The 21,601-nt window shown below is 39.4% G+C and overlaps 6 protein-coding genes across 8 annotated transcripts; 2 read left to right on the forward strand and 4 right to left on the reverse strand.

Annotated features, from left to right (window-relative positions):
• Positions 1–15: 15 nt before the first annotated feature.
• LOC120012909 (26S proteasome non-ATPase regulatory subunit 4 homolog) lies at positions 16–4,959 on the reverse strand. 3 transcript variants are annotated; one of them, XR_005471306.1, is made up of 11 exons: positions 4,813–4,959; positions 4,590–4,703; positions 3,904–4,009; positions 2,961–3,075; positions 2,675–2,884; positions 2,275–2,581; positions 1,440–1,563; positions 831–934; positions 640–708; positions 306–463; positions 16–222 (listed from the first exon to the last, which is right to left on the reverse strand). XR_005471306.1 is itself a non-coding variant. In XM_038864470.1 (10 exons), exons 1-10 carry the CDS (start codon positions 4,822–4,824, stop codon positions 410–412), a joined length of 1,215 nt encoding a protein of 404 aa, XP_038720398.1. In that variant the 5' UTR covers positions 4,825–4,959; the 3' UTR covers positions 249–409. The 3 variants fall into 3 exon arrangements, 2 of the variants coding, with proteins under 2 accessions (XP_038720398.1, XP_038720399.1); XM_038864470.1 differs by lacking the exon at positions 16–222 and having other exon boundaries at positions 249–463; XM_038864471.1 differs by lacking the exon at positions 16–222 and having other exon boundaries at positions 264–454.
• Positions 4,960–5,110: 151 nt separating this feature from the next.
• LOC120012599 (pentatricopeptide repeat-containing protein At2g15690, mitochondrial-like) lies at positions 5,111–7,040 on the forward strand. Its single transcript, XM_038864038.1, has one exon. It carries the CDS (start codon positions 5,111–5,113, stop codon positions 6,845–6,847), a length of 1,737 nt encoding a protein of 578 aa, XP_038719966.1. The 3' UTR covers positions 6,848–7,040.
• A 1,761-nt stretch (positions 7,041–8,801) lies between these two features.
• On the reverse strand, positions 8,802–10,206 carry LOC120012701 (thaumatin-like protein 1). Its single transcript, XM_038864140.1, has 2 exons — positions 10,067–10,206; positions 8,802–9,936 (listed from the first exon to the last, which is right to left on the reverse strand). Exons 1-2 carry the CDS (start codon positions 10,131–10,133, stop codon positions 9,116–9,118), a joined length of 888 nt encoding a protein of 295 aa, XP_038720068.1. The 5' UTR covers positions 10,134–10,206; the 3' UTR covers positions 8,802–9,115.
• Positions 10,207–12,680: 2,474 nt separating this feature from the next.
• On the reverse strand, positions 12,681–13,699 carry LOC120012702 (cold shock domain-containing protein 3-like). The gene has a single exon (XM_038864141.1). It carries the CDS (start codon positions 13,644–13,646, stop codon positions 12,933–12,935), a length of 714 nt encoding a protein of 237 aa, XP_038720069.1. The 5' UTR covers positions 13,647–13,699; the 3' UTR covers positions 12,681–12,932.
• Positions 13,700–15,550: 1,851 nt separating this feature from the next.
• Positions 15,551–18,805, forward strand: LOC120012700 (transcription factor bHLH121-like). Its single transcript, XM_038864139.1, has 5 exons — positions 15,551–15,800; positions 15,927–16,051; positions 17,387–17,514; positions 17,667–18,134; positions 18,237–18,805. The coding sequence occupies exons 1-5, from the start codon at positions 15,736–15,738 to the stop codon at positions 18,384–18,386; spliced, it is 936 nt and encodes a 311-aa protein (XP_038720067.1). The 5' UTR covers positions 15,551–15,735; the 3' UTR covers positions 18,387–18,805.
• Positions 18,806–19,042: 237 nt separating this feature from the next.
• Positions 19,043–20,945, reverse strand: LOC120012699 (naringenin,2-oxoglutarate 3-dioxygenase). The gene is made up of 3 exons (XM_038864138.1): positions 20,533–20,945; positions 19,815–20,243; positions 19,043–19,500 (listed from the first exon to the last, which is right to left on the reverse strand). Exons 1-3 carry the CDS (start codon positions 20,890–20,892, stop codon positions 19,210–19,212), a joined length of 1,080 nt encoding a protein of 359 aa, XP_038720066.1. The 5' UTR covers positions 20,893–20,945; the 3' UTR covers positions 19,043–19,209.
• Positions 20,946–21,601: the final 656 nt, after the last annotated feature.

Below are 21,601 nucleotides of genomic sequence, written 5' to 3' on the forward strand. Positions count from 1 at the left end.
CAAATTGGAGTAGGCTAAAAAGAAAGGGATATATAAGAGTGGAATGTACTTGGGGGACACTATTCCCCTATATCCTATTTCCATTTTCCATACAGGCATTTTCAAAAAATCACAGAGAGACATTCAATCTTTTCAGTTCATAAATATTAAATACTTAAATGTAAGTCTGGACATTGCATATTTGTTGTCACGACAATGACCGACGACTGCTCTTCTAAAGCCCTATCAAGACATAAAAAAAATAAAATAAAAAAGTCATGAAAATGAATCTTCAAAGGAAAGGCCACATTGAAGAACTGCCAAACCTGATTCAGGATTCTTCTGTTCAATACAGAAGTAAAGAGCGGGGATGGTAAGATGGCCTCCTTGAAAGGACTCGACCACAAATTCAGAGAACTCCAGATGATCATCACTTCTCCTCTCCACTTGGCTCCTCCTTGTCTTCAGTCTTCTTCTGTTGGGACTTAAAATAGAAAATGATGCAATTAGGAAACAGCAGGGATCAACAAAAATGTTCAAACATAAAACTACAAAAATTCAATGTCTCAGTTTATCTCCCCTTATTCATACATTAGAAAATTTTCACCCAAGACCACAAATTACGAAACTTTATCCTACTCAAGAGCATTATAAACTCACCTCAGACTGGCCTTGCATGGAAGCAAGCAAATCTTGGACAGATGGATCATTTGGATCAACACCAGGAAGCTGCAAAAGGAAAGCAAAAGACATATTTAAACATTCCAATCTTAAATAGATCAATTCATTAGTTACTTTTTGAGGTTTTCTTTTCTTTATTTGTTTCTTCTAAAAGTGACAGACGCACATACCGATGCAAAGATGGAGGACATGAAAGATGGGTCCCCCAACAGCTTATTGACATCTGCCTGGTTTGCTGAATCGTTTGTACCGTCTTGCACAGAAAATTGAAGAGCTGCATGCACGTGGGAAAACATATTCAGAACAAGGACAATAATCTGGAAATGCTAACATCGAAATCTATGTCTAGAGAATGTTAAATTAGGCTCCAATACTTAAGGATGTTGGGACTCTTAACAGTGTACCACTTGTTATAACTTCAGAGCCTATGGCAATACCAACACAAAGAAAAGCAATGATGCACCTCCAACCAGTATAGGTGTTAACGTTCTCTCTTTCTAACCAAGATCGGCATCTCAACACTATCAGAAAAACACTCTGCAATAACAGCCAATTCTCTCTCTATTCATATCATTATAGCATTACCTCGTGCTAAACAAAATCATTTGCCTCAGTAGTCCATACTTCTTTTTTTCATTGCCTCAGAAGCAGACAATTTTTCTTTATAAGGCCCTCAGTCCAATCATGCAGTCACCACAAGAGGCACACGACCAGGATGTATACAAAAACAATCTACCTACACACAGCATAAGATATCGACTCAACTAATAACGACTCACCCAATGCCAGCTCTGGATCATCTGCGGCTGCTTCTGACATATCAGTGTCCCGCATGTCATGACTAGTGGCAGGGTCATCCACAGACATTGCAAGGGCCTGTTGTAGCAACGCGTTATCCCCATCCTGTATCAGTCTAAGGTCAGTTCACACAGAACTAACTAATATGGCTCATGCTTATGGTCAATTACAAGCAGGGAAGTAATCAAAAGCAACCCACACATCCACCACCCAAACATGCAAGCATGCAAACAAGGGGGGAAAAAGAAACCCGAATGTTGAACCCGGATGTCTTTCAAAATATAATGTCCCCATGAAATTGGTGAAATAGCAAAATTACATACAGATGGACAATATTTCAACAAAATTATGGGCAAGGCCCATACTCTCCCTTTGTAGATATGCTATCCCCTCCATCTATGGTACGGGGGAAGGCAAGTTAGATCTACAGATTTTTATATTAGACGAGGGAAGTTAACCTCAATAAATTTGAAAACGAGTTATTTAATATATACACAAAAGTCAAATTTTTAACGCAAAGTCCAATACCATCAAAATGCATCACTATTGCAAGTTGGTTAAGGTACTTTATAGCCAAAGAAACCTAAATGCTAGAGAGCTGTTCAACCAAATCAAGTCATAATGCAACACATTACTGATGAAACTGCAAAAGCCTGTGTATCCCTGTGTGAGCAAAAAAGACATTCAACCCCATGCCAACATTAAATGACACAACCAAGAGCTCAAATATAATGAGAAGCCATTCAAGCAGGTTGGTCTTAAAAGCTGTTCAATCATAAAATATTATATGCAGATCTGAGACACACAGATACTAACAGCAGCGAGATCATTTCTCTTATTGTCAGTTTCAGCAGCTGCAACACTAGTATTTTCAGTCATAGTTGCGTCTTGAGAGCTGGATTTCGGCTCGTCTCCTTTTTCCTGTTTAGCAGCATCTTCTGCAGCTTTTTTGGCAGCAGCTTCTTGTCGAGCCCTCTCCTCTTCCATTGAAACTCTAAGAGCAAGAGCAAGCTCAGGATCCAAATTTGGATCCACACCAAAATCATAACCAGAGCCACCACCAGCTGCAGCTGCTGCAGCGAAGCCACTTCCACCTTCACCATCCCCAGTGAAGATTGGTGTACTGTCATGAAAAGTAAATATATATCCGAGATTAGAAAAGTACTTAAACCAAGAAGTAAATCACTTAGTCAGGGAAGATACAGAAACCACCTACCTTATTAGCACATCAGAAATAGCACTTGGACCAGAAGGTACATGGACAATGTGGCTGGTATCATTGTTGTTCACAGCAGTAAGAAGTGCATCCAGCTTTTCTTTCTTCCCATCATCTTCTTCACCGAAATTAACAATATCAAGGGCAACACTATTCTTTTTTAACTTCCTTCCAATCATTTCCAACAACTTCTTGTCATGTTTGATGGGACTGGTAGCACAAAGTATAGCAAAAAAACATGAGTGGGAAATCTTAGAATGAAACCACAAAATAGCAGAAAGTATACCTTCCAGCAAAGAAAATAATCCTTTGTTGCTGCTTTTTGTTTTGGCGATGCTTAAGTGCTAATTGTGCCACCTGGATACCAGCAGCCAGGTTCATCTCACCACCTATTTCTAAGCCTAAATTAGAAGGAGAGATTTATTCAGAATATATAGTAAGATATTTAAACCAGAGAATTCAAGAAAGACAGTAGTTATCATCCAGTGGAGAGATACATAAGAAAAGTTAATGTATTCTAACACTTCTCAAAAGTAAAAGAAACTAATAGAACAGAAGATGAAAAACAATGACGACGTACTGGGCCTCCTCTACATCTTACACATGTCAAGTTACAAAAGTACATCTTAAGAATAGCACAAGGAAAGAAATGCTTAATTCACAAACACATTAAGGACAAAATATTCACTACTGTCACAGTACCCAGTTACGATGGATAAGAACTCCAACCTACATCAATGCTTACTGCTATTTCTTTTGAAATTTTTAAAACCGTGCAGCATGCTTGCCTCACACAGGAAAGACAGATAATAATAAAGCAAAATTACTTATAATGACAATAAATTACATAGTTTACACACCTAAGACTCTAGTAACAACCCTAAAGGAACAACTGAAAATTCAACAGTTTTATATGTTGTAAGGGGTATATCAGATAAACTAAGTAACAAGTAATGTCCCACTACAATACTTATTCAAGGAAAATAAGAATTGACGCAGTACAACAGAAAGTCAAGAATCCAGGGAAAGTGAACCATCCACACAAGCCAATAGGCAGTGGAATCAAAACGGGATGATCACTATAAAGTAGCTTACAAATTCAAGTCCGAAAAAGTAGCACAAATCTTTTTATTATAACACATTTCTGTTTTTCCTTTGGAAACAATGATGATCCAACTAAATGACAAAAAATGCTGTCAGTTTGATTAAGGGCAAGTAAAGAGACTAACCATGCATGCAAGCTAAGATCTTGCCGAGGTCACTAGTTGGAGTGACCAAAACCTGTACACCCTTTCCTGCCATGGTGAGAACTCCCACTGTATTCTCTGGATTAGACTGTATACAAATACATCTCGTCAGAATTAGCCAAACAAACCCTCTTCTGCTTGCATTCAGGGAAAAAAAATATCTTACATCACGATCCCAAACTAACCACAATTAGCAAGAGAAAAATCTACAGATAAAAACTGAAAATTAATAATAAGGAATCTAGAGCTTTACAAAGCAGCAACAACCAAGAGTGCAAAGATTTCCATGTATTTCCACAAATCCACAAAAACCCAAAGCAATATATGAAAAAACCCGAAATGCACATGTTTAGTTATTCGATCTCCCAAGGAAAGACTCACACGTAGCAGTAGGCAAGTAGTTAATCATATCCCATTCTCTAACTAGAACTCCGAGTGAGCTTTTCAGGGCTATGATGAGGTGCGAAGCGAAACAAGGGAAGGTTAATAAACAAGATAAGGGGAAGACGATTTGGCATAAATTCTTAGTTGCTGCAAGCGCCACTCAATTACAAATCCAGCTAGGAAACGTCTTAAATCTTATTTTGCAATTTCTATGGATTTTTCCATGAACCAAACAGAATACAACGAAAAATACAGATAGTAACAAGGAGTTAAAGTCGTGGGACCTGTGTTTTAGCTCCGCATATAAGATTAACAGCATCGGCTTGAGCTTGATATCTGCTGGGAGTGTAATCTCCGTTTCGCATCCATTCCGAATTGTCTATGCAGATCATGGTCGCCTGAAAACGAAATAACAGATAATTAATCAAAACCTAAAAGCGAATCGGTAATGACAGTAAACCCTAATTCGATAAAAAAAAATTAAAATAAAAGTCATTAGGGTTTCACCTCGAGCACCATCGTTAAAGATTGATCGGGCAAAACAATGAATCTAGAGGAATGGTAGACACGTATACAAAGAACTGAAGAAGAAATGAGGTCTACTTGCTCAAGAGGCCTGGTATTATGGAGACGGTCGCGCTTCGCGGTTATTATATGGGCCTGGTATATTTGGGCCAAACGCATATTCTAGCCCGATTAAGACCATGTTTGGGCCGAACCCAAGTTTTAGCTCAATTTTTCACGCTCTTTCTTCAGGGTTTTGCAGAGGGTTATCCTCCATAGAGACAGACACGGAAAGTCGGAGATGGCGGCGATTCGGCGTTCTCGACTTTCTACTTTCTTCTACACGGTGCGTTCCCCGTCCCACCCTTCTCGTTCCATTTCCTATTACGGTCATATCTATTCCAAGAGTGGAACCCTAGCCAAAACGCTAAGCACCTCTGCATTCCCAAATCAGTACCCTCCACCACAAACTCCTCAATATCAGCGACAGCAACCGCCGCCGTCTGATCCTAACCTCTACCGTGACCAGAGAAGCCGTAGTCAGTGGACTCCGCAGCACCAGAGTCAGGGTCAGGGTTATCAGCCTCAACCTGGATATAATCCGAATAATCAGGCCGATGTCTACCCAAGCCAAGGGCATGGATATAATAATCCACAACCGCATGGTCAGAACCTTAATCAGTGGAACTACCAAATCAACCCGAATCAGGCGCCGCCTCCTCCACAACGACAGAGTCATGGTCAGGGCTATCAGCCTCAATCTGGATATAATCGAAATAATCTAGCCGACAGCTACTCGAGTCAAAGGCATGGATATGGAAATCCACAACCACAGGTTCAGAACCCTACTCAGCGGAACAACCAAATCAATATGAATCAAGCACAGAATGTGAATGAGGCGCCTCCTCCTCCTAGTATTGTTGATTTGGTGCGTTTGTGCCAAGAGGAGAAGATCAAGGAGGCTATTGACGTGATGGATAAGGGAGTCAAGGCCGATGCTAATTGTTTCTACACTTTGTTTGAGTTGTGTGGAAAATCAAATCAACTAGAGGAGGCAAAGAAGGTACATGATTACTTTTTGCAGTCCAGTTTTAGGAGTGATCTTCAGTTAAATAATAAAGTGATTGAAATGTATGGGAAGGGTGGGAGTATGACAGACGCAAGGAGAGTGTTTGATCATATGCCAAGCAGGGATATGGATTCCTGGCATTTGATGATAAAAGGGTATGCAGATAATGCATTGGGGGATGAGGGCCTGGAGTTGTTTGAGCAAATGAGGAATTTAGGATTGAAACCCAATGAACAGACTTTCATTCTGGTTTTATCTGCTTGTGCTAGTGCTGATGCAATAGATGAGGGGTTTATACATTTTGAGTCGATGAAAAATGATTATGGAATTTCTCCGAGAATGGAACACTATTTGGGGCTTATAGATGTTCTTGGAAAGTCTGGGCATATTTATGAAGTGAAGGAGTATATTGAGAAACTGCCATTTGAGCCCACACTGGAGATTTGGGCGGCTTTGCGGAATTATGCTCGAATTCATGGAGATGTTGATCTTGAAGATCATGCAGAGGAGCTAGTGATTGCTCTTGACCCATCAAAAGCTGATCCTAAAAAGATCCCTACACCACGGCCAAAGAAGTACACTCTGATTAGCATGCTTGAGGGGAAAAATAGGATCAGCGAGGTTCGGAATCCAACTCTTTACAAAGATGATGAAAAATTAAAGGCGTTTAAAAATATGAAAGCACAAAGTTATGTGCCAGACACAAGATTTGTTCTCCATGACATTGATCAGGAGGCAAAGGAGCAGGCTTTGCTTTATCACAGTGAGCGTTTGGCTATTGCATACGGCCTGATCAGCACTCCAGCTAGGACACCTCTCAGGATTATAAAAAACCTGCGCGTATGTGGTGATTGTCACAATGCCATTAAGATTATGTCTAAGCTTGTTGGGAGAGAATTGATTGTTAGGGACAACAAAAGGTTTCATCACTTCAAAGATGGAAAATGCTCTTGTGGAGATTACTGGTGAAGTATTGCTTCTAACCAAGCATATCCTATGAGATTCTTATGTTTGGAGCTATTGTGTAAACTGCTGAAACCACCAAGCTGTGCATGCAAAAGTGAATTGATGATTTAGCTAGATTGTGGATGGAAGCCTTGTGATGTATGGTTTTCTAGTTTTGTCAAATATATGTTATTGCATTCCCTGCTACCATTGCTTATCCTTTTCTCCTTTACATTTTTCCTTTTATTTTGCCAAAGATACTAGAGATCTCTGTTACTTAAGCTCGAGATGGCTTGCATGCAATGAGCTTCCTTTTGAAAAGATGCGACCCAAAGTTTCATGTTTTGTTATTTACCAGCAATTAATCAGGAGTTGCTGTTTCTATGTTTTCTACAATACTAATCAACAGTTTTTTCATATTGAACATCTCTAGTACCTATGATGTTTTAATGTATAATATTCATCTTCATGTGTGTGTGGTTTTACATACATATTCAAGTGTGTGCCCCTATTTATCATTTCTTTGTTGGAGTGAATTAACATTCTAACCACTTGGGATGATAGCTTAGTTGGATATTTATCTGGAATTGGGATATACGGAATCTTATCCAAAGAAGTCGGGAGTTAGATTCTAAGATGGGCCGGGAGTTTTCCATATCACAAGTTCTAGGCGTAACCTCCTTGATTGTCAGAGCATCCACAGTGATAAAACTTGTGCACACACTTCAAATTTCCCTAAATTATATTCTCTCTCTTCTCCTCTCCTTTGGTGGCACAATTTAATTGGGTGAGTGGATCTCACAATCTGCATTATTCATCAACACTCCATACGTTTCAATATTTTATACTCATTTTCTTTATTTTCTCTCTCTTCCTTTTCATCATCTCTTTTACTTTCCATCACCTCTCTCTTCCTTTTCATCTTCTCTCTCTTTTTTTTCCATCATCTCTCTCTTCTTTTTTCATCTCTCTTTTCACTATTCATCAATTACCATAAATTTCAAAGGTCAAGCATGGACTAATTTTTCAAGTGTCATTTTTTATCACAAATGTGCATGTAGTGTTTAACTTATCAAGAAAGTATCATCTTAAGTATCCATTGTGAACATCTAGCACTTCATTTATCAAGAAAGTATCATCTCAGGTACTCTAAAATCATCCCATTGTGAATGCTCTCATCTCTCAATCCAAGTCCAAGCTCAAGCTCACTTGAGAATGATAGCGTTTTCATTCTAATTACCATAAACTTCAAAGGTCAAGCATGAACTAATTTTTCAAGTGTCATTTTTTATCACAAGTGTACATGTAGTGCTTAACTTATAAAAAAAAATATTATCTCAAGTACCAATTGTAAACATCTAACATTTCATTTATCAAGAAAATATTATCTCAAGTACCAATTGTAAACATCTAACATTTCATTTATCAAGAAAGTATCATCTCAAATACTTTAAAATCATTCCATTGTACATGCTTTCATCTCTCAATCCAAGCCCAAGCCCAAGCTCAAGCTCAAGCTCAAGCTCACTTGAGAGTGATAGCGTTTTCATTCTAATCAAACCCATATAACGAGTGACGTTTTAAGGCCTAGCACAGCCGCACGTTAAAAGTTGCACTCCAAAACAAAAAAAAATACAATCGAGTCTGCTGAATACCACATACTTGCAAGACAAAAAGGAGTGACAAATTGAGGCAATCTTTTATAAATCGTCAACAAACATCAAAACACCTATTAAAAAAAACAAACGAAAATGACATAAAACCCATCTGTATTGATATAATCAATTGAATAATTTTATTTTCACTCTCTTATCCTATAATTTATTGTCCAAAATTTATTATTTTAACATAGATTCTATTATTTTTAAAACACAATTTAGAATTTATTGTTTTAGTTCTGAATTCATTTGTTTTTAAAATTTCATTAAAAAAATAATGGAATTAAAATTTACCCGATAAAACTCATCGACAATGAATCTTGTTAGAAAGAGTTTTATACGCTGATTCTAAATATGTAAATTTTTTTAAAATTTAACATATATTTTGAAAGTTAGAACATTTTAAAATTTCGTTTAAAAAACAAAGATTTCCATGGATTACCAAACACTACTTAGAAAGTTACTTCCTTCGTCCACTCTCCTTGGACTCTTCTTTCTTTATCCTTCAACTTGAATTGCAGGCCAGGCCGGTATGGGCCGTCCATCTACTGACAACCTGTCACGTGGGCTCCACTCCTTCTGTCCTCCCACTCATGAAAACTGGGTCAAACATGAGCTCATGATGTCACAAGACTCACAACCGCCAAATCGCCAACAAAGCAGCAACTACACCGCCAATCAGATACGACGACGTTTTGGAAGTAGCTGCGGAGGAGACTGTTACTGCAACCGGGTACTGCCCGTCCGATGACTTTTGGGTTGTAGACGGAGGGGCAGGGCAGAAGGTGATTACGTAGTCCGCGGCGGGGCAAGTGAAGGTGCTGGTACCGTCGTCGTAAGCGTAGCTGTAAGCGCGTGGACAGGCGCTCTTGAAGAGTTGCGAGTAGGAGCTGGGTTTACACGTGTCCGGAGTGTCGTAGGCCCCGCTACAGCAATACTGTGGGTCCCCAAATGCCTCGCACGCACTCTTGCACGCCACTCCCTCGCCATTAATGCTTTCTGTTACCTTCAGTTCCGCCGGACACGCGCGGTTCAAGTCCACAAGACATCCCGTGGTGGTGCAGTTACCGCCTCCCAGTGGTGTGATCAGCATTGGGAGGTTGTAGCCATCGACGAGGCTGACATCGTAGAAGTCGAGCCCGTTGGCCCCGTTCAGAGTGAATTCAGCCAGTGTTGCAGGTGGAACGGCGCCTCCTCCTGCACATTCGATTGTGGAGGAGCCGCAATCGGCGGTTAAGCAGGTGAATTTCCCAGTTGTGGAGTCTTGAGAGCAGAATGTTCGTCCCCATAAGCGGCCAGACCAGGAGGTGGGGACGGGGAGAGAGGTGGATTCGCCAGGTTGAACAGCGAATCCTGTTGATGAAAGTTGTGCAGTTCCAGCGTTCGATAAAATGCCAGGCCAAACTGTGTAGCTGCACTTGTTCGTAATAGTGAATGTCGCTCCATAAGCTCCTCCTATATAAACAAAAACCCAACATACAAAATCTCAACTTCACTCAAACAAAACCTGAATCATTGAATCCCAACCAGACTCGTAAGGATATTAGGATTATAATCCAAAACAATCTAACAAATGATATTTTACCTGAAAGCAGTAGTAGAAGCAGATGAAGACAGAGGAAAGCGAGCGAGGAGGGAGTAAGAGAAGCCATGTTTGAAGGACTGAATGTATCGGCTCTGTGAGACTCCGACAAATCTTTGATTCTCTTTTGATAAGCGTAAAGTGAAAAGATGGTGGAACGATTGGGGCTAGTTATAATTATAGGGAGTAATATGGGAGGGGGGGGGGTGTTGCTGGGTCATGTGGGGTTTGTGGAGAGACGTCACTGACCACATGCAGACGCCGACATAGTTAAAGGTCGGCTGGTACAGAGTCCATTGCTTACTTAGGTAACAGGGAACCAGAGAGAGGGTATTCTTTTATATAATCAGTGCCAATAATTATACAAAAATAAAGAAAAATTCATGTAGTTTTAGGGAAGCTTTTGGATTTATCCAAAAGCTCACATAATTAACTAATTGTTACCCTTTCGAGGTCACTTGTGCCTTGGGGACATCGGCTGGCGTTACACCATTCACATTCGTACAATATAATGTGTTGGTAATCTTAAAAATTCAGACTTTATTGTACTAGTACCAGCTCGAGTGGACGGAGGCCACATATTTCTACAATGCCAAATTTAGCGATGTTGTAGTGTTGAGCGAGTTATTGAGTGACAATAAAAATTTAGTATTCTAAATTCTACATCATCTAAGAGAAGACAAAGTTATACGGGTCAGTTCAATTCAATGGAACAAAATGTTTTTTTTTTAATTTATAAATAATTGGATAAAATGTTATTAGTGTGAATAGAATATTTTGAGGGTGGATATGCAAACCACTAACACAACTTTTGAAAAATCATGTCAGTTTCATATTCGATTGATTGCCCACCAATATTTGACAAAATTTCAATAAAATAAATACGTATGTATCGAATTATATAGTTGGATAATCACAATGAAGCCTGTAGGCAGGAAATGGTCATTCTCATTGAACAAAGCAGTCAACGAAAACAGTTATAAATGATTTAAGAACATTTTGATTGCTAAAGTCGGTTATGTTCAGGTATATATAATAATATTCACATGATTTCTAACGATTCAACTTCCAATAACAAACTTGAATCCCAGGAATCGGCTTCATGTCTTCACGTCCAATATTTAACCGTTCGACTAAAAATTGAGAAAATTGTGCATCTAATAATTAAGTACAAGGCTAGTGGCCAAAGGAAGAAGAGACCAAAAAAAAAAAAAAAAGTACCAAGGCTAGCGGTGATTGGGAGCTCCAAGTATAGCTTTCCTCTTGTATATTTATTTGTGTATGTCAACCATATCTTATGGGCACCTGTTTGTCATAGCTAGTTGGTTAATTTTTATGGGTGAAACAGTATGGATTGAAGATCATGAGTTCCACTTCTAATGGGAATAATACTACTAACCCTTGTGATCACCCATTTGGAAGTGCACATTTGAAACGTGCTCAAGTATACTAAGCATTAACCCTTAAATATCACCCTTAAACTATCTTTCTATCTTTTAAAACACTGCCGTGTATCAACTATGGGAAATAACCAATTTCGTCATTCAAATGAGAAAATGACTCAACTATGAGAGAGAACCAATTTCTTTCTTCAAGTGAGAAAATGACTGAGTACCACACATCAACAACCCCTAAATATCCCAACTTCAAAAAAATTGATTTCATTTTCATCAATAAACTAATTTTTTTTTTCATATTTTGTCACTTAGCTGGAATATTGCTACGTGACATATCAAAAAAGTTCTATGCTGCAAACTTCCATATACTTCAACGATTTGTTCCCAAACTATAAAAATGCTATATTTTTTGTCCCTTACCTAACAAAAAAGTAGTTCTTTCTTATTTTTCTTCTCGATTCAGACCATCCATGTGTACAGTTGAGGGGTGAAAAAAGATCTTTTGCCATTTCTAGTGTTCTTCAAGTTCCTTGTGTCAACACTTTCTTTTTTTTTTGGAAGTTACTTGTGCCAACACGATACCGTACGAAGGAGTGACTAACCTAAAATAAAACATTGCCAATATTTACGCCGGTGCTTAGACAAAAAGTTAAATAAAGAGATCTAAATCAAAGAAGAACATGGCAAACCCTATAATTCATCTGCACAAAAAAAAAAAAAAAAAAAAAAAACAAACCCTTGTAAACTAGCACCAGAAAGAAGCCATCATCATCGAGCAATAGTTACCTAACATTGTCTCAACCGCGCATCACCAGCACTGTCTGGAATCAGCCTATTGTATTGTTGATACTAGTGCTACTGATCATACAGTATGTTCAGTTTCTTTGCTTAGTTCCATTACCAGCAACCATCAAATTTTGCCAAATGACTTGTTTTGCCAATTACACATATAGGGACTTCATTCTTTCTTCCTCAATTGTTTTAACAGTTGTTCTTTCCTACCTTCAAAATCTATCTAATCTGAGCTGGTACACTCACCAAATCTCTTAACTGTCCACTCACTTTCTCTGCTACTAATGCTTTTATGCAGGGAATTGACATCGAAGTTAAAGAGTATCAAGTTATCTTCCAACAATATTGAGATACCAATGAAGAACCAAACCATCACAAAAATATAAATATTGGTCACATAATCTATATAGACCAGAGACATCAATTCACGCTAAAATATAATAGGAAACAGATCATTAGAAAATTATCCAAATCACCAAAAAAATTCCTTTATCAGAACCACCATCTTTGTATATCAAAACTGGAAAAAAATTCCTAGCCAGTGATTCACCAGACTGAACCCAAAACAAATATAGATGCCATGCCAACCCATGTATATTTCAACTGAAAAAGAAACCAAGATAACCAAAACATTATAGAAAAGAAGGAGAAATATGTACTATTTACTCTTCTTTTCAAGATCACGATGTAGTACACTCCCTTGCAAAATGCCCAGGCTTGCCGCAATTGTAGCATCCACCACCTCCGCCACCAAATCCCCTCTCCCTCTCCCTCTCGAATCTCCCACCACTACCTCCAGTGTTCCTACATTCCCTTGCCAAGTGTCCATGCTCCCCACAGTTGTAACACCCACCACTAGTATTACCATCGCCTCCCCCAATATTACTGCAATCCCTCGCCATGTGCCCGTACTCCCCACAGTTATAACAACTCTTTCCCCCATCGTTATTTCCCACAATACAATCTCTCGCGAAATGGCCTCTGCCACCGCAATTATAGCAACTACCGCCTCCACCACCGCTATTACTTCCACGGCTACAGTCTCTAGCCAAGTGATTCGGATCGCCGCAGTTGTAACATCCTGCGCCCCCGGCTCCACCGCCGTAACCAGTACCATTACTCCGCCTGTCGTTTCCTCTCCATCCCCCACCGCTGCGTCCTCCGGCGTTCTTCTCGATGGTGACATCAATGGCCTGAGTTTTGCCCTCTGGGCCAAGCAAGATCTGGAACTCGACGGAATCACCCTCGAAGAGTTTGCGGAAACCGTCAGCCTTGATGGAGGAATGGTGAACGAAGAGATCTTCGCCGCCGTCGTCTGGTTTGATGAAGCCGAATCCCTTCGAATCATTGAACCACTGAACAGTTCCTGTGGATCTCTCCTCCTGTTGCGCCATCGCCGATCTCGATCTCTTGCCTACAAACGGACTACGAATAAGAAGAGAAGATATCACAACCCTAGAGTGTAGAGTTGATGCACGAAACCGCTTTTGGTTGGGGTGCATTTTATATGCTACAGCACTCCATGTTGGTGGGTTGGCCCACGTTATTCAAGTCCATGGGCCCATTTTTTTTCCAAAGCTACCGCCGGGGGTAATCCACGTGTCACTATTGCCAAACAGGCAAGCAAGGCGGCAGCAAACAGCATATCTCAATACAACAAGATATATGTTGTGTTCGTAGGGAACCAACCAGGTATATATTTTTCATGGAATCAAGCTTTTCCATAAGTTAACAATTTTTCTTGTGTTGGCTTTAAAGTTCGTGACTTTATGGAAGAAGTGATCTTCTCATGGAACCAGTCAAAGCAACCACCATCACTGTCAAAATCTATCAGTGATTGACTAAACCAAATAACAAAAGATCAAATTCGGCAATTTCCTAACACTGGATTACTATCAAAATTCCATGATAGTCTTACACGAGAAATTTGTGTAGGTTCCTATGACAAGTTCTCCTCTTTTGCTGCAATCACTAGAACGGTTTGATTGATTTTCAATGTTAATGAAAAAATCGTAGAAAAAAACTGAGTTTAAAGCTATGTAATATGTTGTGAGATGTTTGACGAATTAAAAATTGATGTTAGTGAAAAAGTTGTTCAATAAATTGTGTATGATTCGGTAAATTAATAAATAATTGACTTATTTTTTTATATAATTCATACTAATAAGTTTTAAAAAAATTTTAACATTAATAAATAAATATTAATCAAAAAATTGTTAAGTAAAATAATAATATAAATATTTTTTAAGTAAAATTAATAAAGAAATGTTAATCAAAAACTGTAATGATTAAGTTATGGGAGCCAAAGATTTTTAAAAAATATATATATTCCATTATGGAGCTTTATATAGCCACCAAATCTGTTAGCATCGCCGAGATGTTTGGTGAAGCGGAATCGCTTCTGATTCTGCCCCACTAAACACATATTATACAAGGCGTTTCACGTGGAGAAACTTGTATGAAGATGATAGTATTTACCATCAAATGAATTGCACCACCTTCATAAAATAACTTGATTGTTGTTGCTCCAAGTGTAATAGCAAGGGAGGATGGAAAATCCAAACCCAAATACATTAAAGATATTGTCCACTTCGCCACGAGTCCGTATGGATATGTTCTTTGTGTACTGTCGTAATTGGTTCTTAGGTATAGAAAACACATCTTATTGTGAGAGTTGCAAAGCCTTTAGTTATATAGCACTCGGTTGAGTCATGACAATTCAACGTGGAATATTAGTTTGCACAATACAAGTTGTCTATCAAATCAGAGGTGAATCAAAGTGGACAAGGAGCTCACAGTTTTGGAGTCACCAATGGCACTGCTGGCAACAGAGTACAATCTCAAGCTCGTGAGGCTTCCCATTCTTGTTAACACCATCCTGGAATGACTCCAATGGATTGTTCTTCTATGCAAGGAACCTTCTCCAAGCGATCAATCCACAAGTCAGCCTCAAATCAATTTGTTTGATGTTAAACTCACTAAAGATCACACGCTAATAGACCGGGTACTCGACACGACGTCGTTGCATTTTACATGTTTTTTGGTAGGGTTGTCAAAAAAATTCGTGCAAACTAAACCGATCATCAAATCGACCGATTGGTTGGTTATTATAAAAGATATGTTAGTAAGAACGGATCGAAAATCCAAAAAAATCTATCAGTGTTCCGTCGGTTAAATTTATGTTAAAAAACCGATTATACAGACCATTTGAGTTTGACAACATATAAAAAGGAAAATCCACCGCGGATAAGGTTAGCCAATTAGTGGCGTTGAGTATGGGGCCACCTAAATCACATGTTGGTTGGTATCGTGGCTCGTGGAAAGCACGAGTCCCTGCTCGGGTTGGTAGCTATTCTCACAAACAAACAAAAAAATCCATCACAAAGAAAAAGGAATCGATGAAATCCTAGACGAACAGGAGAATCCGCAAACATAACATCAAAATCAGGCACTGATTTCAGTGCAAGGAAGATAATACACATCATGGATCAATGGCAGACCAGCGATTTGGCTCCTTCAACTTCTCTTCAGTCGTTCCCTGAGCCGAGGTCAGTTTTCACCTCTTGTGGAATCCCTAATCGTGGTTGATGATTTTGCGATTTCGTATAAACAACTGTTTGCATTTTATGCCAAGTTTTCAATTGCGTGTGATTATTGATTATACACTCTTACAGGCAGAGGACTGAAGCAACGGATGCGAAGGATCCGGTGGCGGCAAGGAAAGTGCAGAAAGCTGACCGCGAAAAGCTGAGGAGGGATCGATTGAATGAGCAATTCCTGGAGCTAGGAAACACGTTAGGTATGGGATTATGGCGTTTAACAAGCAAATTTACCTAATTTTTTTTATTTATTTATTACCATGTTGCCGCTACAATTTGATCCGGGTATATGCGAGTATTTCGCGAAGACGAAGTTGGGTGCAGGTAATTCGCTAGGATTTTGTCGACGATAACAATTTGCTCTGAGTTTAAATTGATATTGTACTTAGATGAGAAGCTCCGATTTCCACCAATCATTTGGTTCCTCGGATGGACTGTACGAATTTCGTGGGATGAACCATGCCAAAATTGGTTGGTGTTTCAACGCCAGACTTTTTAGGGATGGAGTGCTCAATTTTGTTTTAGAGTGTTGAACTTGTTTTAAAGTATGTCTCTTTAACTTTTATATGTGACTTTGTGCTAGGATGTTCATTGGTTTGATTAACTTTGAAGAATTAGTAGTAGGAAGTGGAATGTAGAGTTTTTCAGGCTGTGATTAGTGCGGGAACCTTTATCTTTTCCGTGACATTGATCTAGATGTTAAAGTTGCTCTATACTTGACTGACAGTGAGGGCAAAATATGATTATGATGGGGAGGATGAATGAATTCACAAGTCTCATACTTGTTGGGGAAAACAAAATGTTCTACCAATAAACTAACCCTAAATGGCGGGTAAATGGAATCAGGCTCAATCAGCTTTCTGCACTAGTTAAGGAATATACTTAGTCAAGGCTCTGGCTGATGTAATTTCTCACTGCCCCTATGCTCGTCTTTCCAGACCCTGGGTGCAAAATAGGTTATTAACTGAATCATATTTGCAAACTATTACACTTGAAAAATTGAAGCGACAGGTTAATCATTGCTGCCTATATTGAGATGATCCTTGGCCGAAGTCATGCATCTGTAAATTTGAACTCTGTACAGAGGTGCTTCTGTTGTTGTCTTGTTGAAGAGGTTAACCAATCTTGCTTTTGCTCAAAATCATGTGAAGCCTATGGCCCAATTCCCCCGACTATCCCTGGCAGTTGCTTCTCCCTATCTTGCTTTGTGTTCTATCTTGCAGTTTACATCTGGGGCTGACCAAGCATAATGTTACAGATCTCTTCTTCTACTTCCATCGATCTTTTGGTAGTTTTGGCTACTAAGTGTTTGTGCAGGAGAGGGGTCATATTTGTTTTTAATGAGTGATTTTATATGTTTGTGTGGTGATCAGCATTCAGCTTGTGTTTTTTTCTGAATCAATTGCTTGTTTGGTTGAAGAAGCATGAATGATATAAATGGACAGTTGTGCTGTATATTGTTTGGCCATTAGTGGGTATTCCTCTATATGTAAGCATGGAATTCTTATTTATAACACTACTACATCTTGACGCAGACCCAGATAGGCCGAAAAATGACAAGGCCACCATTCTTACAGACACAGTCCAAGTGCTGAAGGATTTAACTGCAGAAGTCAATAGACTAAAGGCTGAATGTGCAGTACTCTCCGAGGAATCACGGGAGGTTATTTTCAAATATTAGTTTTTTTTTTTTGGTGAAGCTCATATAAATTGTTCGTTAAAATAATTATACTTGTCGTTTTTGTGAAGAAAAAAAAAGAACCGAAAAGTTATTGTACTCTTTTTTTTTTTTTTTTTTAAATTCGGTTGAAGCAGCTTATGCAGGAGAAGAATGAGCTCAGAGAAGAGAAGGCGTCGTTAAAATCTGATATTGAAAATCTTAATATTCAGTATCAGCAAAGAGTGAGAGTTATGTTCCCTTGGGCTGCTGTTGATCCTTCTGTTGTCATGGCTCCACCTTACTCATACCCAGTTCCTGTACCTGTCCCTCCTGGCTCAATTCCCATGCATCCATCCTTGCAACCGTTTCCCTTCTTTGGAAATCAGAATCCTGGTGCTATTGCTACTCCCTGTTCGACCTTTATTCAATATCCAACAGCTGCCAATGCCCCAGTTGAGCAACCATCAACCCAGTTTGGATCCGCTTCCCATATATCAAGCAAACAAGACTCAAAGAGCAAGTCATCAGAGCATCATAGGGGAGGCATTACAGAAAGATGTGATGATTCTGACAATGTGGCAACAGATCTTGAACTTAAAATGCCTGGATCATCAACACAACAGGTCAGCATTGGAATTTTAGAAGCTATTTATGTGGAAATGTCTGCATATTATATAAATGTGTTCGAAAAAGAAAAGAAAGTGTGACTAGGTAGATTCGTGCAGGATTTGCCAACTGGAGAAAGGAAGGGTAAACAGTTGCACAGGAAGGAAAAACATATCGTGAATAGGAGCTCCTCAAGCCGATATTCGTCATCTCAAAGCCTTCAGGATAGTTCCTCTAACAGCGTGGGTGATGTCCCAAAAGCCCAGTAACTGAACATTCTGGTTGTTTGTGCCCTTACTCTTTCATTCGCTAACCTCTTAAGGTAGTGAGCATTCGCCACTTCACCCTGATTGTCATATCCTCTGCTTGAGAGTCGCCTAGGCCTAAATCCCAGTCTCTATTGACCTCTCATGAAGGAGTAGCTGAAATCGGGATTTGCGACCTGCTGCTCTCGGCACCATGAAGGGCTTGAAAGAGAGGGCCTGTCTTCCATAGTTTAAGTTAATTAAATTATCAGTAGCAGCATTATTGTGTACATGGGTTAGCCTGTTGATTGACATAAGAATTGTCCGTTCAGTAGATAAATCTGTATGTAAAGTGTTTACAGAAGTCGCCTAACCCTTTGATTTGTTAGTCCATTTTAGTTGTATTTTGCACTTGACAGCTTTAGTGTTTGCATTTGCGGCCATTTTTTCCAGGGCTGAGTTTAGAACCATAGATCATGATTCATGACTCATGAGCACCATGAATCCCCAGAGTTGCAAATTACTCTGGTGCTTATCAGGAGTTGTCTGATCAGCGAGAGTAATGCTACAAACTCCAAAAATATTACTCTTATTTCATCCCAAATCTATGTGGTAGGTGAATAGTCATTGATCATGAACATACATGTACAATCTACTTAACATCCTGCACTCCATGCAAATCGGCAAATGTTCTAATCAAGTATGGGTCATTTACTGTGGGCTACTAGCAAATGGCCCAACTTATTTTCATATATTTGTAATTCGACAATTCAAAGTACACATCAAAATAACACAAGCAGCACATATTGGTAACTGGGGGCATAAGACACAGCCTATAACAAATTTATTAAGCAAAGATTTCTTCAATGGGCTTCGACTCCAACTTGGCCTGCAATTGCAGCTCCTTAGCCAACTTCTTTAGCCTGGCAAGCTCAAGGTCCTTGCCCATCTTCCTCCTGTACATCTCTGAAAATGGGATTGGTTCCTCCAGTATTGGTTTCTCTCCATCCCTGACATTCAATGGATAAACAGTGGCGTCCGGTGATGGATTCTGGAATGTAGCTATCGACAACCGGCTGTAATTTGAGTTCACCACTGCTTGATGGTCTGCATTCTTGAACCTCCCATTGCTCAGGAACTGCTCATTCACAATTCATACATACATACAAAGGTTAAATACATATTCTTATAAATATCTTAAAACTAGTATATACGAAGATATCAAAGTAAAATGTAGTTTTTTTACAAATTATAAGATAATAATGGTTCATACAATCTGTTTGGTATGCTCTTTTTTCATGCGTTTTCTGTTTTCAATTTTCTGAACAATCTGGAAAACACGTTTGGTTGCCCATTTTAGACAATACGGAAAACAGACAAGTAGATGAAATAACTTAAAAACAGAAAATGAAAATAGATGTTCTGTGTTTTCTATAGTTGATTGATACTTACATGACCATGGTCACCAAGGTTAACCACAAAGGCACCTTCAATGGGCTGGACGGTGATCCACGTCTTGCCATTGTCTCTGGTTGCCTGGAGCCCACCAACCTGGTCCTGGAGCAGGAGTGTTATGGTTCCCGGATCCGTATGACGCTTGAGTCCGAGAGTGAGGTCGGGTTGTGGACATTTTGGGTAGTAATTGACCACAACTTTCTGGTCCATGTCCACACATGCCTTGGTCAGTGCCTCCTTCTCCAAGCCCATTGCCTCTGACAGCACCTCAAGAAGCTTGCAGGCCAGGCCCATTAACGTGTCACTGTACTGCTCCGTCACGGCCCGCCACGACTCCGGCTTGTCGGGCCACCTAGAGTAGTCTCGGACCCGGATAGGGTATGAGAAGTAGGTAACTATCTCCCGCCAGTCTTGCACCGCCTCTCCCTAAATGGGGCACGTTTGGTTCGCAAATAACAAATACACAATGAATTTCTAAACAAGTAATTTTACAGATCTCAGTTATCACAAATGTTGAAATGGACGCACAAGATCTCATATTTGTAGCCCACAATTTCATCATGTGTATCAATTTCAACATTTGAGATAGCTTAGACAAAAAAAAAAATGATTCTTAGCAATTTTTCGTTTCTAAACTAACCAACCAAACATGGCCCTAGTTGCCCTGTTAATTTGTTAAAACCAGAGAAGCTGAAGAGCTAAAAATAGAAAGCACCTGAAGATGACTGGAGACGATGAATCCACCCTTTTTTCCACCGGACATATCGAAACGGAGCTTCTCCTCCGGTGGCAAAGCGAAGAACTCCTTAGCCAACCGTGTCATATCGGAGATTAATCCAGCATCAACGCCATGATCGACGACCTGAAAAATTCCCCAATCTTCACAAGCCTCCACAATTTTCTTACAAATCTCGGATCTCCGTCCGTCCACTTCATCGATTCCAGCCAAAGATATCACCGGAATTTCGTTGCTAAATACATTGTAGGCAACCTTAGGACGCTCGTCCTCGTCCCGGATGAAGCTCGCATTCAGATTCTTCTCCTCTGCCAAGGCAGTTAGTGTTGATGGAGCCATTTATGGGAGAAAATTATAGAATGTTAAAGAAAATAGTCTCTGTTTGGTTCAAAGGAGGGAAATGAATGTGGGTATATATATACACCGCGGAGAGAATGGAAGGGTGGGTCATTTGATATGGGTTTGTGGCAGTGGAAGCTCCAACTACCCCTTCATGTGAGTGAGCGATGGAGGGTTGATCACAGCTACCAAACTCCTTGTATTCTTCTAGAATTCCTCATCTTTTGATCACAGCTACCCGTCTGCTTCTTTATGAGGGAGTCTATGCTGCTCTATTTTGACTGGTACACAAGGTTTTTATTGGTCGTGGGACCCTCTCAGTCCCCTCCCCACCTCATTTGATAGCCTTGTTGGATTTTGAAACATACTTGTTTACTGATCAATGAATTTGCTTAACAATAAAAAATAAAAAATGCCTAATTAATAAATACTAAGATTTGCATCCCACATCAATTAGGTAGAAGCTACCGATTTAGTTTATAAACAAACATTCGGTTTCTCTCAACCAATATTTTTTCGAGTTGTTTGGATTGAATTTATAGAATATTCTCTTTTATATTTGATTTATAAGATATGATACTTTTTTGTATTCTATTTCTTTAATACACTAAAAGGGTATGCTAAAAAAGCATGGCATGTTTACTTTATACTCGGATAAGCCTTTTCATACTTCATAGCCAATTTGGTGGCAATAAATGTAAAGAACTAA

Source organism: Tripterygium wilfordii, chromosome 13, assembly GCF_013401445.1.
Source record: "Tripterygium wilfordii isolate XIE 37 chromosome 13, ASM1340144v1, whole genome shotgun sequence".
Taxonomy (NCBI): Eukaryota; Viridiplantae; Streptophyta; class Magnoliopsida; order Celastrales; family Celastraceae; genus Tripterygium; species Tripterygium wilfordii.

Excerpts from the sequence above, each read along its gene's own strand:
- LOC120012909 (XM_038864470.1), bottom strand. Across the intron at positions 2,885-2,960 it reads ATTATTTTCTTTGCTGGAAG|TCCCATCAAACATGACAAGA; the intron begins GTATACTTTCTG and ends TTGTGCTACCAG. Across the intron at positions 709-830 it reads TGTCCTCCATCTTTGCATCG|CTTCCTGGTGTTGATCCAAA; the intron begins GTATGTGCGTCT and ends TTCCTTTTGCAG.
- LOC120012599 (XM_038864038.1), top strand. The coding sequence starts at position 5,111 with ATGGCGGCGATTCGGCGTTCTCGACTTTCTACTTTCTTCTACACGGTG.
- LOC120012701 (XM_038864140.1), bottom strand. The coding sequence starts at position 10,133 with ATGGCTTCTCTTACTCCCTCCTCGCTCGCTTTCCTCTGTCTTCATCTG. Across the intron at positions 9,937-10,066 it reads GCTTCTACTACTGCTTTCAG|GAGGAGCTTATGGAGCGACA; the intron begins GTAAAATATCAT and ends TTGTTTATATAG.
- LOC120012702 (XM_038864141.1), bottom strand. The coding sequence starts at position 13,646 with ATGGCGCAACAGGAGGAGAGATCCACAGGAACTGTTCAGTGGTTCAAT.
- LOC120012700 (XM_038864139.1), top strand. The coding sequence starts at position 15,736 with ATGGATCAATGGCAGACCAGCGATTTGGCTCCTTCAACTTCTCTTCAG. Across the intron at positions 15,801-15,926 it reads CAGTCGTTCCCTGAGCCGAG|GCAGAGGACTGAAGCAACGG; the intron begins GTCAGTTTTCAC and ends ACACTCTTACAG. Across the intron at positions 16,052-17,386 it reads GGAGCTAGGAAACACGTTAG|ACCCAGATAGGCCGAAAAAT; the intron begins GTATGGGATTAT and ends ATCTTGACGCAG.
- LOC120012699 (XM_038864138.1), bottom strand. The coding sequence starts at position 20,892 with ATGGCTCCATCAACACTAACTGCCTTGGCAGAGGAGAAGAATCTGAAT. Across the intron at positions 20,244-20,532 it reads TCGTCTCCAGTCATCTTCAG|GGAGAGGCGGTGCAAGACTG; the intron begins GTGCTTTCTATT and ends TGCCCCATTTAG. Across the intron at positions 19,501-19,814 it reads ACCTTGGTGACCATGGTCAT|TTCCTGAGCAATGGGAGGTT; the intron begins GTAAGTATCAAT and ends GTGAATGAGCAG.